This window comes from Poeciliopsis prolifica, unplaced genomic scaffold, assembly GCF_027474105.1.
Source record: "Poeciliopsis prolifica strain line A6 unplaced genomic scaffold, Auburn_PproV2 SCAFFOLD010, whole genome shotgun sequence".
NCBI lineage: Eukaryota > Metazoa > Chordata > Actinopteri > Cyprinodontiformes > Poeciliidae > Poeciliopsis > Poeciliopsis prolifica.
The window spans coordinates 348,355-364,499 of NW_026562385.1; the positions used below are offsets into that span (position 1 = coordinate 348,355).

Below are 16,145 nucleotides of genomic sequence, written 5' to 3' on the forward strand. Positions count from 1 at the left end.
CCTCTTAACTCCCGGTGTTCTTCTCAGCCCATCGCGCCGCCACCTGCACCTGCACCTTTTACCAGATGTTCAGCTTTCACTTTGAGTTCACCTTGGTGAAATGAGATGTAAGTGGTGGCTGTTGCTGTTAAATTTAACCACATTTGTGTCAGTGGAACAGCACTTTTACTGCCCACAATTCCCGAAAGGCTTTGCCATGGCTTTTTCAAATAAATTGTTATTGCTATGGTTCATGCTTATCTGGAGATAATCTTATTGTTCAGATGCTGTAACCTTATTGTTATGTGAATTAGCATCAAACATAAAAATTAACATAGCTGCTGTTCAAGTGGAAATCATATTTTAGACTTGTTATGGTCTTTAGTCCTTCCATGAAATGTCCTACTTCCTTCTTTGTGACCTTGCTGTCTTGTCTCCTTCTTAGCCTTTTTTCTCAGTGCTCTTGCCATTCTTCCTTTCCAGTATATATTTAACTTTTTTAAATCAGTTTTTATTAGTCAATAACCAATAAATTATTACATATCCCCTCATTATACACAAAATTTAAGCTGAATGAATTTGCTTGTTAGCTGTTGTCTGATTTTTTTTTTATTTCTTAGTTTGTTCATTTTGATCTTTAAAGTTTTCAGTCCTGCTTTGACACAAAACAATAATAAGAATTCCACGTCATTAATGTTAAAGTGGATGTTTATTTGTCATCACAGATAAAAAGAACCATGCTTACTCATCACATAAAGAAAAACAGAAAGGCGCTCAATTTTTAGGTCTTTATGAACCTTTTGTTGGACATTTTTTTGGAGAATGTGAATAATAGCACTCTATGAAGATTGAAATTCTTTAAAAAAACACCCAAGCCTGTACCCACAGATTAAAACCTCAAGCCCCAGTCCCCCTTCTTCAGCCAGTACCCATCTCTACCCTGCTCCTTTGTCCTTTTAGAACAATGATCACAGCATTTTTTGAGTGGGTCTTTTCTTGGAGCCCTCAGTCTCCAGAAGTCTTAATGACCTGGAAAAGTGTGACGTTATAGAGGACCTGGTGTCCATTGTTCCAGGTGTACAGAACCCTCTCTCTAGGGTTATAGTCCATCATGGAGATGTGGGAGTACTGATTGTGGAAGGGGATATCTGTGTACTCATAACTTGATGTGTTGGTATAGTAGGCAAAGTAGATCTTGGCACCAGCAAGGTGAGAGTTTGTGACGTAGAGTGTGCCACAGATCATAAAAGACTCTCCGGCACTGCGCTTTGGGAAGCCTGTGTCCCAGGTTTGAAGAATCTCCAGACTCTGGGGCTCCAGGCGGCTGATGACAATGTTCCCAGCATTGTTTATGGTGGTGTAAACAGCCCAGAGACCATTCTCGTCTGCCATGAGGTCAATATCAGAGGAGCCACCCCAGGAGTATGGGAAGGTGTTGTTATAGCCAGCTCCGCTGAGGCTGCGCTGCACCAGCACGCTTCGAGACCGGAAGTGGTATTTGATGATGATGTTGCTCTGGTATTTGTTGTAGTACAGCGAGCCGTTATAGACCACGTGGCCAGTGCCGGCCCAAGGATGCGGCAGCAGGTGCTGAACAAAGTTTTGCCCCTTCATGAAATCACTCATTGTGCGGTATTCTAGGACACGCCGTCCCTTGAAGTATCCATCCATGGACCACACCTGTCCAAAACAAAGAGCAAACCAAATAGAAAACATTGAACAAAAGGATCCCACTCTGAGGAACTATTGAATAAAGACACCCAAATGTAAATACCTAAGGCTTATCAGAAATTATTGGTTTTACCTGATACACCTATCTGCAGGAACTTTCTTATGTTCTTTAGAGCTTGAAGCAATGCCTTGGGCAAAGTAAGAATGAGTGTGTGCTGTGGAAATACGTGTATGAGAGTAGGTGTATTTCTCCATGTATTGTGCATACCGATATGTGTGTGTTCAAAACTATTGATCTTGCTTGCATGCGGGGAGAGATGTTGCCTGTGCTTTGCAGGGAACCACTGCTGGCGCTCTCTGCCCTTTCCAGTCCACATTTACAGAAAATCAATGCATTTAGCAACTCTATTTTTTGCCTGAGCATCCTCAGTGGATCTCTCCACTGACATTGTGCTTCTGTGGTTGAATCCCCCTTTTCATTCCCTCAAGAAGAAGCAACAGCTAAATATATGAATAATCTGATTAATCTATTACTGGATTAAATATTTTTTTAATTATTCATTTTGTCCCTGATGGAACTAAGACACCTCTGGAAAGATGGAGCTGTGTTCTGGTTGTCTTCTCTGATTCTCTCTGGTCCTATTCTCCGTCTTTCTTATGTGCACAAAGCCACATTTACTCTGCAGTAAAGGAGAAAGGAATGGGAAGTAGCTGAATTTGTGTGGTACATCAGATGAATTATGGAGCAGAGTTTATTATAAACCATTAAGCTTGGTTTCGTCTGTGTTTACTGAATGTGTCCCTCGAGCTGAGTAGCAGAAAGAGGCTGAGCCAGGCTAAAATTCTGGCACATTCTAACTACCTTTATGCTTTTTGTTTATTTGGCTGCCTCACAACATTTTTGCATAAGAGTAAAATTATTCCTATGAATGTTGATGCTTTTAATACACCAGACTGACTCAGACATAGAGGGGTAACATCATCTCAGCAAATTAGGAGATTAAACACAAAGATAATCAGCACATCCCATGTTGAAAATTGCCCTTTTCTGAAAGCATAACCTATTTATCCTGTTATGATTTATTGCAGTTAGCAGAAAGGCCAATATAATCTTCCCTATTAAATTTGATCAGCTTCTGTTTCCTGCTAAAAATAGGTAATAATCCACTGTTCCTGGTTCCATTTATTTTCTTTCTACCTTTTGCCTTGCTGCATACATACCAGTTTTCCTAGTCATACATACCAATATGAAATGCCACGACTTTTGGCTTAAATTCCCAGCAGCCCTCTGAAAACAAGCTAAGTGATTTTAGAAAACGTTATCCCAAACAGATATTGTGTTTGTTTTTTGATAAATAAACTGTAGTTTGAAATGAATGCGAAGGATGGGAGGGAGAGGAAAAATAGATTCAATTAATCAGTAGCTCGGCTTTGAATTCTGAATTCTCTTTGTGTCTGTCATATTGTGGTATTCATGAGAAGTGCAACTTGGACAAAACAATCACTCACTCACTGACAAACAATGGCAGTACCGCTGTGATGGATACTTTTATACTGAGCAGCTGAAAGAGCTCAGATGACTCTCTTTTTCCTCCAGGTTTGAGTATATCATCATGTGCTTCTTGAGCCTCAAACTAGAGAGGATCTGAGAGACTCACTCTGTTGTCTGAGCTGGGTATCATGGTGTCTGTCATCCAGGAGCCGAATCTTGATCCAGATGCTCGCACCGTGATCGGATTGCTGACACCGGTGAGCTTTCCACAACCTGTGAGTCCAAAACAGCAAAGGAAGTAAAAGCACAATCATTTATGATCAACTCTGATAGGACAGAGCACAACAGCTCAAGAAAACCTAATACTAAAGGAAGTAGCACATAATTAAACAAAATGTTGTTCATTTTTAGCAATCAATGACTAACTTGGTAAATGTATTAATCAGTAAAAGGATCAGGTTAATTTGTGACATAAAAACATAATCATTCAGTTAGTCTCTCAAGAAAAGTGTTTCCTCTCCTTAGGTTGATTATTGGAGCTCAACAGGAACAAAAAGAAACTGTTGACAGCATACAAAATATATATAACCTCAAGACATGAACCACTACTTTTAGAAAGATTGCTTTTACACCTATGAAAGCTAAGCACATCCCTTAAAATATCAATATTTTTCAGTGGCTTGCTATGACTGAAACAAAAAAATCTAAAGTAGAAGAAGAAGAAAGCTTTCTTTCCAGTACGTAAAGTGATAATTAAAATTTTAGAGATTTTGTCTTTTTTTTCAGTTTAATTCTTCGGTTTCTCTGTGTTTCATTGCCCCTGCAGAGCTGCCTGCAGCCGATGGAACAGAATTCAAGTACCACTCGTAAACTACATAACTCATAGAAAATTGGGTTCAACAGAGTAATATTGTGTTATTACCTGGAAATGTTTCTCTTGTCTTGCCGACAAACTCTCAACCATTCCCAGTTGTTATTTTATGATGAATTAATTGCTGGTAAAAATGATTAACAGTCAAATTGCACCTAGTTGTTAGGAGTAAACCACACTGCGATTTTTATGGAAGTAAATTGAAGCAGCACTTTTATGGAAGCAGCACTTTTCTGAAGATGTAGCTTTCTTTTTCTGTATCTGATTTTATTTTGGCAAGACTGCAATTAAGGTTTGTTTTATTTTGTAAAAGACACTTGAATAAAATTATGTAGCAAAATCCTTCCCTCCCCCACCTTCTGACAAGCATGTTTCATACCTAGTTTCTGCATGCAAGAGTGTAGTCTGGTCTCCAGCAGCAGGACTCTCTGTCTCAGCTCCTCATAGTCGTAGGCTCCCATCTCCTCCTGGATGGCCATCAGCACCAAGGAAAGGTTTCTCACCTCCTCTCGGAGACGCAGGATCATCTTAGCGTCTGCCTTGTATTGTTCCAACACTGGCAGCAGAGGGAGCAGCTGGTTTACCTTTTCTTTTACCTCCTAAAAAAAAATAAATAAAATAAAAACATGACCAGGGAAGGTGCGAAGGAAAATGTTTGTCAAAGTTTCAGTTTCTGGAAAACAACAGGAACTTGAGAATAAACAGGGGAATGTTTCATTATTGTGAAACTTTGATGCATCCTTTTAAAGGAGGGAATAAAGTAGATAGAACCTCATCAACAATCTAAGAGCAAACAATTGATAATTCAGCAACCTATCAGACTTCCACAGATGAAATAAGACATTGGAGAAGCTGCAGTTGCTTCATTGACTTTTGGTTCACAATGGCTTTGTCCACAAAATGGTTAGTACAAAGTAGTGCTAGTATAAAGTAGTTTTATTATGGTTAAGTTAGGTGTAAAATAATATTCAGAAAGTCAATGTATTATAGGAAATAAGATGGAAATCTTTATAAACATAATTTGATAATGTTGTAGGAATTTAACTTTTGGCAGTGGAACAGAAATAGTGTTTTTTTTATTCATTTTTAACTCAGTAGTTTTAAGAGTGTCTCTTTTTTTATTGTTCATTTGTCTGGTTGATATTTTTTCACCCCCTGTTATCTCTGCTGTTTTTGTTCCAATGTGTAAAAATTTGATTATGTGGATTGTCTTCTCTGATTGATGGATTCAGAAGATATAGAATATGGTTTAATGGCCTAAGCAGAGATGACACACAAGAAGATGCTGCTGCAGACTCTGTCATTCATCCTCTGCTCATCCCAACCAGCTTCAATTTGCTTCTGCTGTACCTTATAAACACCAGCAAAGCTTATGAGACTGAGACGTTTGTAGAGCTGAATTGCCTTTATTTTTTATCCCACTTTTCTCCTTTTATCTTTAATTAGAGAGGCAAGTTTTTATCATTTGGTTTATTTATTTTTAATAACTAAGCTTGGCTAGTATTCAGATTGTTTGTTTCTTTTTGTTTATTGCTTTAGGCACAAAGTTCACTCAGACATTACAGCCAACTTTTCTTTCCATGTTAAAATTTTATGTAAACTAAGGCCTTGTCAAGAAATAAACTGCATATTCTGGCTGCTTGAAGTCTGATGAGGATGAATCATCTTTATGTTATAGTGTGGTTACGCCTAACCAGGTCATAACACCGTACTTAGACAACATCTTATGAGATTAATATATATTGCAGACAGTTTTCAATTCCATTTTGCTCTTTTCTAATTGGACACTTTACTGTCATCCAACATTCTTCTATTTCACAGAAACTCTCTAAATCCCCTTTTATGTAAATTGTCTAGCTGAACTTATCTTTGAAGTGGATTTTTAATTATTGTTAACAATTCAGTCATTGTGTTTTACATATAAATGTATAAATTGGAAAGCCATTGCTTTTACTGTGTTAAAAATTGTTTGGCTCGGATTTGATTAGGACCATTATAGCTCGTGCTATAATGGGGTTTATAATTTTAGAAGTGAAAAGAAACAACTTGTTCTTAGGCAGGGGAGCAGGAAGCAGCAGGAGAGTCGGACTGAATTCACACAAGGTGGATGGCTCAAGAGGGAAAAAGGTCTATCAATAAAGTGTGGCCACCACAGGAGGGGCTGTTTCCTCCTTGTTAGAGTTTATCGTAAATCTGGTGATGGAGCAGCTCTCAGCCTCATGGCGCCACATCATAAATCTAATTTTCACTTTTTCAAGCTGAGAAAATTCACTCTCGTTAATCTCCCACGCTCTGCCATTGGCAACTTTAAACTGTGCACATTTATCAGCCTACCCTCTTTGGTCAAAGCCCGTCAATTTTTTCCCTGTCTTTTAAGAATGAAAACATTAGATTTGCATTTAGACAAACGCATTGGTTTTCTTTTCTATCTGAGTGGCAATCTCAAGTTTTACTGATGAACAGATTAATTTCATAAACATCTTCATTTCCTTTGTTGGAGTAGCTTTCAGAAAGCACACTGAAAGCTAAACACAGCCATTCATTCTTGCCTCTGCATCAACCCAGCGGCAAAATGCACTTAGTATTTATCAGGGCATCTTTTAATCAAACAATTTTATGACCCATCTAATATCTATGAGAATGTGGGAAATATGGAGAATTCTGCTGGGCAAGACAGCCTGCTGACAGAAAAATAAAAAGGCCTGCTGATAATGCCAGTTAACTTATCTTTGAGCAAGATATGGTGGAGACAAATGTGACTCTATCTGCCTCAGATGCCAGATTACTCCTAACTATACGGAGGAGTAAGAGAGGTTGAGCTCAAAAATAGTGGAAGGGATGTTTAGTGAGTCAGATAGGAAAAAAAAAACTCCTCTAGTGGTTCACAGATTTAATCATCCTGGAGCATGTGAAGCTCATGATGCACAGTAGATTAGCCTACCTAAGCCCATGACCCAATAACTCATTTGACATACCTAAATGGAATTACCACTTCCAGTGTTTATATGCCAGTCCACCAGAGGTCACATAAAATTTTATTGTCTGTGAAGAGCTTCAAAGATTGCATTGGATCTTTCAATGTTTATCAAGTAATTTAATGTCAAGTACATTCACATGATAGATAGTAAATGCAACTCTAGGCACGGAGAGTGACAAAAAGCCAATTACCTGAAAGCCCCTCAGATTGCGGCTCCCGCGATTTTCAGAGGCCTCCTTCAGCTTTCCATCGACGACTTTCATTAGACCCTCAGTGTTCTTTACATACTGGAGATCTCGGAAGGTTCTCAGATCTAGCACCTCCATTGACTGGCTAATATTCTGAACCTGCAGCGCAAAAACAATCATTTGTGGAGTTGGTAATGGAGACTTAAAAATTTATCATGATATATTATGGCATTTATTGGAATAATGATATAAGTGACAGTCACAGCTCTACAAACACAAAAAATAAGTCACCCATTATCAAATGGGCTACTCCTGCACACAAGTCACATTAGGTATTCTAAATGTACTGCTAAAAGGCACACAAAAATCATTCTAACTTAAATTTTGAACTATACAGATTTTTAATGATGTCAATAAACCCACAGTGGTGAAATAATAAAGTAAGTAATTTTGGGCTTTATAAAATTTATTATTTAAAGTTCATCATTATCTTAATAAATCATGGAAAAAAAGACTATAAATTAGCAAAATGATGACTCTTCACTAGTTATAGCATAATTTCGAATTTCAGACACTGCCACCAAATCAGCAGCCATTTTTTGCAAAAGTTTGCAAAACGTTCCCAACACACATGGCTGCCAGTCAACCAGAAATGCCAAGCACTTCAGAAATATCTCAAAAGAGGTTATAAAGTATGACATCCTTACAGAAGAACCATTGGTCACACTGGTTATCAACTAACAACCAGTATGGTGTTTAAAATGATGAAGCATGTTGGGAGGAAATTATAATGAATTACCTATTCATGAGGATGATGCTTTACTGCTTATATTTTACGAGAATGTTTTACCATTATTGTGGTCAGATGACTTCAACAGCAGTAAGAATTCCTCTAGTAAAAATGGTACATTATGGTTACTCTCAGATTTGTGTAACCAAGCTAAAGTTTGATTACACAAATATGAGTTTAATTGATTACAGTAAACAGATATTATGAAAACTGCACAATTGATTTTGTACAAGTTAATGGTCACATCCTAACTATGACTGAAAGCACGTTACACTGAAGTAAACACTGCTAAGTAGGCATGTATTGACTCTTAAGTTCTCAAAGGATTCGGCTTTGGACTTGGCTAATTTTTTTGCAAAGTACTGAGCTTATTCATACTTTGACAGCCCACTCTGCTGCTGCATAACCAGCCTACTGTTTCACGCACACCTCCTCATCTCCTGTACATTGCACAAAGCGGGCCAGAAATCATCCAAACACCGCCAAATGTTGCAGGGTTGTCGTGCCTATAGGAGACTATCATGTGCATATGTCCAGCAGCCCTATTGAACAGACGCACGCCCACGCAGACAGCCAGCAGCAGAAATCCAAACGAATTTCAGAAAAACAAAACAGACCCGACATTCAAAGGTCGCAGCTTGGCATGAAAGTCTGTTTTGCACCACACTGCCTCGCCTGCCTGATCCATGACAGCCTACTCGATTACTTCATGTCCAGCCCACGGTTTCCCGCACCGTGTTGCTCCCACGTGCATTGTGAACTGGCTGAGGAGTATTTGGTCACACGTTATTTCCCATAGCAATTAAACTTTTTTTTTTCCAATGTGGTACATAGGTCCAGTAATATTAAGGAATGAAATGTTCCAGCAGCCTGGAGACTAAGCAAATTCTCTGTCAACTTCCTGCTGTAGGATTCGGGACTCCTCCATCCTCGCTCATAAAAAGACGATCCTCATCGTCAGTGCCCCAGATTTACAGTCGCAGGTGTGTCTGCTTCATGCCCAGTGTGATGACTCATTCTGCATCGGCTTGTTTGTGTGTATGTCTAACCACAGCCTCATATTTCATCTGATTTAATCTCAATTCAGCCAGCCAGACAGTGAGGTCAAAAGGGGATGAGATGTTCAAAGATTTGCGGTGAGTATTGCCTCGCCGCCATCCTTCAGGGTCAGGCTCTTTATCTGGCTTTACTGAGAGCTGAATAAAGATTTTCAACAAGCCTACTTTACATTCTTTGAACAGAGGGCAGTTTTGACATTGCTAACATACCCTTGGCTCTCCATGTCAGGAAAAGCCTTTTGTGGATCTGAACTCAAACAATTCCCACTCATGCTCTGGGTTCAAATGAGGGTGTCTTGGTGGACGATGCTCTGTTGGGACCGCACATTTGCGCAGACTCACACAGAGCCTTTTAATTTGCAGCTTTCATTTGGGTGAAGCTGAAATAGTGCTGACCCTAGGTGTCCTCATTAAGTCTGCTTCAGGCAGCACCGAGCAGGGAAAGCTTACAGACCCACACAGTAATAACACCCACATTTTATAACAAAATGCAATACAGTGATAAATAATAAATTATAGAGCATATCTTATCCTATATATAGCAGTTTTTTTTTTCTGAAGCTTGCTTTAAATGGTTTATGGTGCATTATTCAGAAGGGAGGCATTGCAGTAATTCTACATGTTGAGTAAATTTAGAGCTTAATATAACAAATAACATTCCATACACTCATAGAATGGGTAAAAATACTAAGCAGAATGTAGTGTCATGTTCAAAAAGTTAGAATATTATTAAAAGGTTCATAAATGAATAGAAAAAGCTACTGCAAAAAAAGATAGTTTTAATGACCTACACAGTATTTGAAAAACATCTTATATGACAATTGTGTGATCCACCAGCGCTTTTGTTCCTCTTTAAAGGAACATTGTGCATTTTTCTGAATCAACACTGCCATATTTATCAGCTTTTCTCAACTAGTTTTACAGAAATGTACATTTTCCTGAGACTTTCAGAAGCTACAATGACACCGGTTTCTCTCGTCAGTCTGTTTCTGTGCTATGATATGCTTTTTCTGTTCGAATATGTTGCTTGTGAAGTGTGTTAGCGAGTGGATTTTGTCTCTGTAAACATGTTCTTTCAACATCAGCACACAGAGACTGTCAGAGGGGAAGAGGCAAACTTCAATGAGGATGAATGCATTATGTGAACGCACGCGCCTCATTGATCCATCAGGTATCCTTGGGAACCTTTTCTGCATCTGTTTACCTCCATCTTTTCTCACAGGACAATATCAATGTTAGTGGCATCCCCTCAGCTCCTCCTCCACTTCTCTGCTCTCTTTCTAGTTGTACGTAACCTGTGGAGCCTCTCTTTTACAGGCGCACCTGTTGTAATTGTCCAAAGTACCTGCACTCAGGCAGAGTGACTCACGTCTTACCAATCTGTTTGAATGTATTTGGCGTCTCAGGTTTCTATCATTTAGCTTCTAAAGAATGAAAATACGTAGGTGTACAGCCTCCAGGTCTGGAGACTCAGACTCAACAGTTCATGGCTGGATCTGTCAACTTGTGAATGAGTGGATTCCTAACAGGCTGTAATATTTGCATACTCTGCCATGTAGGTCAGAAGGCATATATTAAACCTTGCAGGCCTGCATAAATATGTACACAAATATTTTCATTAAAATTTGTCATGCTGACTGATTTGTAAATTGCAGTTGTTAAATTGTGTCAAAATTAACATTTATGAAAACAAAAATGCATACAAATTAGGATCTTTGTTCCACATTGCATGTGGACATTCTGACATACAATTTCTTTCAAAAGTTTTCATTCTGAACATCTTCCCAGTTTGTGGTATTTCAGCTACATGCCTTGAGGTATTTTATTTGAATTTTATCTGAAAAATCAATTTAAAATAGCGGAGTTGTGTAGGGAAGTATTTGATTTTTATTTTGTTTCTTAACAAAAATGTAAAATATACATTCATTCCCCTCTATACTGACATCTGTCAATAAAATCTAGTTTAACCATTTCAGAAATGACTTATTGAAGTCCACATGTTTAATTCTGTCCTTTAATATTTACAGCTGTTCTGTGAAGAAACATTTATGAACAATCAACATCATGAAGACCAAGAAACCTGCCTGACAGACAGGAAGCTGTGGAGACTTCAAAAGCAGACTTAAATAAAACAATATCTTAAGCTTTGAAGTCCTGAAAACACTGTGCTACACATCATTCTAAAATGGAGTATGACACAACCGCAAACTTTTCAAACTAAACAAGACTGTGCGTAAAGTATTTCTAAAAATATGAAGAACTATGTATAATTTTCTTTTCACTTCACAACGCTGTGCTTCTTTAAGTAGGTTTTCAGCATAAACTGAGATTTGTGGTGATAAAATGCGATAAAATTCATGAGATGTTAAGATTTTTGTAAGACACTTTATATCAGAACTTGCCAATGCAATTACATGTAATCATCCTAAAATGAGGTTCTAATTTAAAGAATAAAACAGAAAAAGGGTATCAGAACTTTAGGAAGGCAATTTATATATTCCAGTGAAGTTATTAATTTGTCTTTCATTTGGAAAAGTTCTCAATCTTCCAAATAATGGCTAATGAGTTACATGATGAAGGAGGTGGCAGAATCCAGCAGCCTGCATGTGACAGACGGCGTCAGACATTAAGTGCAAAGTTTCAGTTTGTGTTTGTGTGTGTCTGTGTGGGCGACAGTTGGGTCTTGGAGTGAGTGTGTTATTGACAGCTGTCACCTTCTCCATGAGCTGGCGGAGCTGCCTGCTGCGTGGGTCGCGGTTACACATGTTCTGGGCTGGTGCGACCACGGTGCAGATACACTTCCCATCTGCGTCCTGTGCTGAGCTGTAGATCTGCCAGCCTTCCTCTGGGCTGGGGTAAAGAGCCTGCAGAAACACACACATCAATGTGAGACCAAGCAGAGGGGGAAAAAAAAAAGATTGCTTCTGTTGTTTTATATTTTCTCTTTTTGTTTGTTTTAAATCTATGCTGGCAGACATTTCAAAAATGTAGAAGGGTAGGCGAGATGATTTAATTTTGACAGCATAATTCAAAATAAATCTAAAGTGTGCCCCCCTTATAAAATATTTCCAAGGCAATAGGTTTATTCATTATTTGAAAGCCTTGTAGAAATCTTATGGGGAAAAAAGAATACCTTTGATATGCTTCATTTCACAATTAGCTGTGCTCAATCTGTCACCATCTAAGCTGGGAGGTTCCATTTTGCCAGATGTATTTTTTTCTTTGTAAAATCAATAAAACAAACAATTTTCCCAAACATAAAATGAGCGAATAGCAATCGACTCTTCCTAAATACTTAAATTCACTTGGTACCAAATGTCAGTTTTTATCAAAAAGCAACAGAGAAGAAGCAAATAAAGAACTTGACAGAGGTGCTGCTCACAACAGTGAAACACCAGAGAGCACCGGGTCCTGGACGAGTTATAAAGAAGATAAGAGAGAGAAAAAAGAGATTTGTGTGTAGCTCAAGATAAGACAAGCAGATTGACAGAAGATGCACAAAGGGAAAAGAAAAACAGAAAAATATGGCAAGATGGAAACACAGAAATAAGAAAGAAGGATTAGGCCAGGCTGTTAAAGGCTGAGCATCTAATAGGTTTGGACAGAGAAGGGAAATGGAGCTGTTCAGGATCAATAATGCAGCCCCTTACCAGGGGAGGAGGGTTGAGACTAAAAGGATGGATGTCTCTTTCAAACTAATCCAATCAAAAGTAGTGCATTGCGGTCACAAGCACACCAGCACATGCATACGGGCTTGGCTCTGCCAATTGTTCATTCACAGTAAATTCCGACTCCACGACATATAGTCAGCACATAGCTAAATGTAATAACAGAGAGCACAATGCGGTTTTTGTCGGGGGGGGAGGATTTGCAACAAAATTAAAAACCCATCCGAATAAGTGAAACTAAAAGCCATTCTGTGGTTGTAGGCCACACACATTTTCTCTCTTCAAGCAGGATTGGGCTATGCTGTGGTTTCTTTGGGTCAGGCAGGTTCAGATTAAAATGTCTGGGAGAACAGGTGGTGTGTGTGCGTGTGTGTGATTGGAGTTTAAAGTACCAACCACCCTGGAAGCAAATGTTCTGACTGACGCTTTGTGTCATTCCTACTAATCCCCTGACACCCCACACCCCAACTTCTCCCTTCTTTGCTCTCGAAGAACAAGTTGATCTTAAATTTAACAAGGTATAAAGTGAGCCATGGATGCAGATATCAGAGTTACCTTCTGCAAACCCTGTAGAGATGGCATTTTGCTTGTACGTCTTTTCATTCGTCTTTACCTTCAGAATGCCTGGTGGATACTAAGTAGACTTATGACATTTCCAGATGAATGTTTCTAGTTTTAATTAATCAGGGGTAACATTTCATTCATGCAGCATTACAAATATATGCTGGTAATATTTCAGAGTGACTGAATGTCTAATTCCTTGAGGAGAAACTCATTGAGACTTTTGGACCATCGGCTGAAGTAAACCAATGCAATATTTCAGGATTGATGCAGATTTGTATCATCAGATTGACAAAGAGTTATACACATTTCTTTTCTCCCATCACTTCCAAATGTTCTTATTTTCTCTTCTTTGTTGTAAACGATGGGATGTCGCATGTAGAGGAAAACGGAGGCCTACAGCAGCCAGAGCTGAATGGTAGCCAAGACAAAAGAGGCTGAATCTCACCCAATTTATTTCCTCTGGGTCTGATAAGTCTATTTAATTCAGCTATTGTCAGGGGGATGGGATACAGTGTTTTCTCTTGTACCTGATTGCCTCTCCACATCATACTCAATCTGTCAGATATGTGGAAACACACATTTGTTTCACTATATTTCTTGGGTCTGGAAAACAAATTTAACCAGAGCATGAGCTGTGAAGTGGTGGGCATGTATAAGCCCTCCTTACTCTTAAAGTTATTTGTGTAGAGGTTACACTTTGATCTTTTTAAGAAATTGTTAAAATATTTGCGGCCTGCCATGGCATTACATAAGGAAGGGCAGTGACTGCCTTGCGAAGCAGTCACTGTCATGCGTGGTCCTACACACAATAGAATGACTCTTTTCCATCTTTGCCCATACTGTAGCAATGCATAGGGAGGGCAGTGACTGACTGAGAAGAACCTCGTTGCAGCAAACAAGAAGGGACGGGGACTGACCAGTGTCAGTGTCATACCTTATTTGGAAACGGGACCATTGCACTCCGGAAGTTTTCTATATTATCCGCGGCCTCCCGTTTTTATTTTCTTTTCACCTTTAGGAAGGATGCATCTTCTAGAATGGACCTTATATTCTAGAAGGTCCATCTTCTAGAATGGACCTTATATTCTAGAAGGTCCATCTTCTAGAATGGACCTTATATTCTAGAAGGTACATCTTCTAGAATGGACCTTATATTCTAGAAGGTACATCTTCTAGAATGGACCTCATATTCTAGAAGGTCCATCTTCTAGAATGGAACTTATATCTTCTAGAATGGACCTTATATTCTAGAAGGTACATCTTCTAGAATGGACCTTATATTCTAGAAGGTACATCTTCTAGAATGGACCTTATATTCTAGAAGGTCCATCTTCTAGAATGGAACTTATATCTTCTAGAATGGACCTTATATTCTAGAAGGTACATCTTCTAGAATGGACCTTATATTCTAGAAGGTACATCTTCTAGAATGGACCTTATATTCTAGAATGTACATCTTCTAGAATGGACCTTATATTCTAGAAGGTACGTCTTCTAGAATGGACCTTATATTCTAGAAGGTACATCTTCTAGAATGGACCTTATATTCTAGAAGGTACATCTTCTAGAATGGACCTTATATTCTAGAAGGTACATCTTCTAGAATGGACCTTATATTCTAGAAGGTACATCTTCTAGAATGGACCTTATATTCTAGAAGGTACATCTTCTAGAATGGACCTTATATTCTAGAAGGTACATCTTCTAGAATGGACCTTATATTCTAGAATGTACATCTTCTAGAATGGACCTTATATTCTAGAAGGTACATCTTCTAGAATGGACCTTATATTCTAGAATGTCCATTTGATATTGGTGTGAAAAAATAACCTGTGAACCATAACAAAATACAAATAAAATAGATATTACCAAGCAATAAATGGTACAGAACTTACCCTTTTTTAGGTTTGATAAAAAATAAATAAATAAATAATTATTTGTGACTGACGTTTGAATTTGGTAATACGGTAAAATCTCCAGATAAAGCAGTAACTTTGGGTTATATTTTGAAAATGAAACTTATTGGATGATGATTCATATATGTGTCAAAAATCAATGAACTCAATGAGCACATGGGAACATTTTTGAACTTTTGATTTAAAATGTATTTTTGTTAGTATCTGTGTACAGATACTAACATTTTTAATGCATTTTTAATTCTAAAATGCATTTTTAATTCTAAAATGCAAATGCCCCTCGGAAGCAGAAGATATACCCGTTTTATCAATTTACATGCATTCCTGATTGGAGAGTCAATTCAGATGAAATTGCAGATACATTAACACTCAAAACCCAGGAGGATTTGTTAGTAAATTCCTTTAGTTGTAATATGCTCCATTGCAGAGCTGCAGTGTGTCATTAATGGCTGCTAGACTGCTGTTCATATGTTGCTGATTGTGAGGTGCAGTGAGCACAATGGCCTGTCATTATAGACGGTATCCTGCAGCGTTAACAGGTGGAGGCTAACCATACTCAACTTGCAGAAACCACTAAGGCAACTCATTCTGTCCACATGTGCAGTCATTAAGCAAACAGTCTTATATCCAAACATGTAAAGGCCACCTATTCAAATATTCAGCTTCACTTTCGAAAGAGCCTGAATAGATGCAGAGGTGTACGACACATTTTAATTTCTTTAAATCCCAGAGGGAGGAGAAGTTTGTGTGAAAATGGCTTTGCTTTTAAAAACTGCTCAGCATAAATGGTTTTTAGTACTAATATCAACAGGAGGGATTTCAGCTTAAATTGTGATACTCTGCTTGCCAACATGTTTCTGCTCTTCTTACTTAAGGGATATTTCACTGTAACTCATCTTTTCCCCCTTCATCATTAATATTTCATAAATGCTGGGCTGAAATTAAGAGCCTATTTGAATCACTTCCAATTT

At 38.3% G+C, this 16,145-nt stretch overlaps 1 protein-coding gene across 2 annotated transcripts in view; it reads right to left on the reverse strand.

The window, feature by feature from the left end:
• Positions 1 to 669: 669 nt before the first annotated feature.
• Positions 670 to 16,145, reverse strand: part of olfm2a (olfactomedin 2a) — a 45,892-nt gene continuing 30,416 nt past the window's right edge. For both annotated transcript variants that reach the window (XM_055034987.1, XM_055034986.1), the window contains exons 2-6: positions 11,741 to 11,890; positions 7,182 to 7,337; positions 4,393 to 4,612; positions 3,309 to 3,415; positions 670 to 1,659 (exon numbers count right to left, since the gene is read on the reverse strand). In XM_055034987.1, coding sequence (XP_054890962.1) covers positions 985 to 1,659; positions 3,309 to 3,415; positions 4,393 to 4,612; positions 7,182 to 7,337; positions 11,741 to 11,890 — 1,308 coding nt within the window. In that variant the 3' untranslated portion in view covers positions 670 to 984. The remainder of the gene's footprint in view (positions 1,660 to 3,308; positions 3,416 to 4,392; positions 4,613 to 7,181; positions 7,338 to 11,740; positions 11,891 to 16,145) is intronic.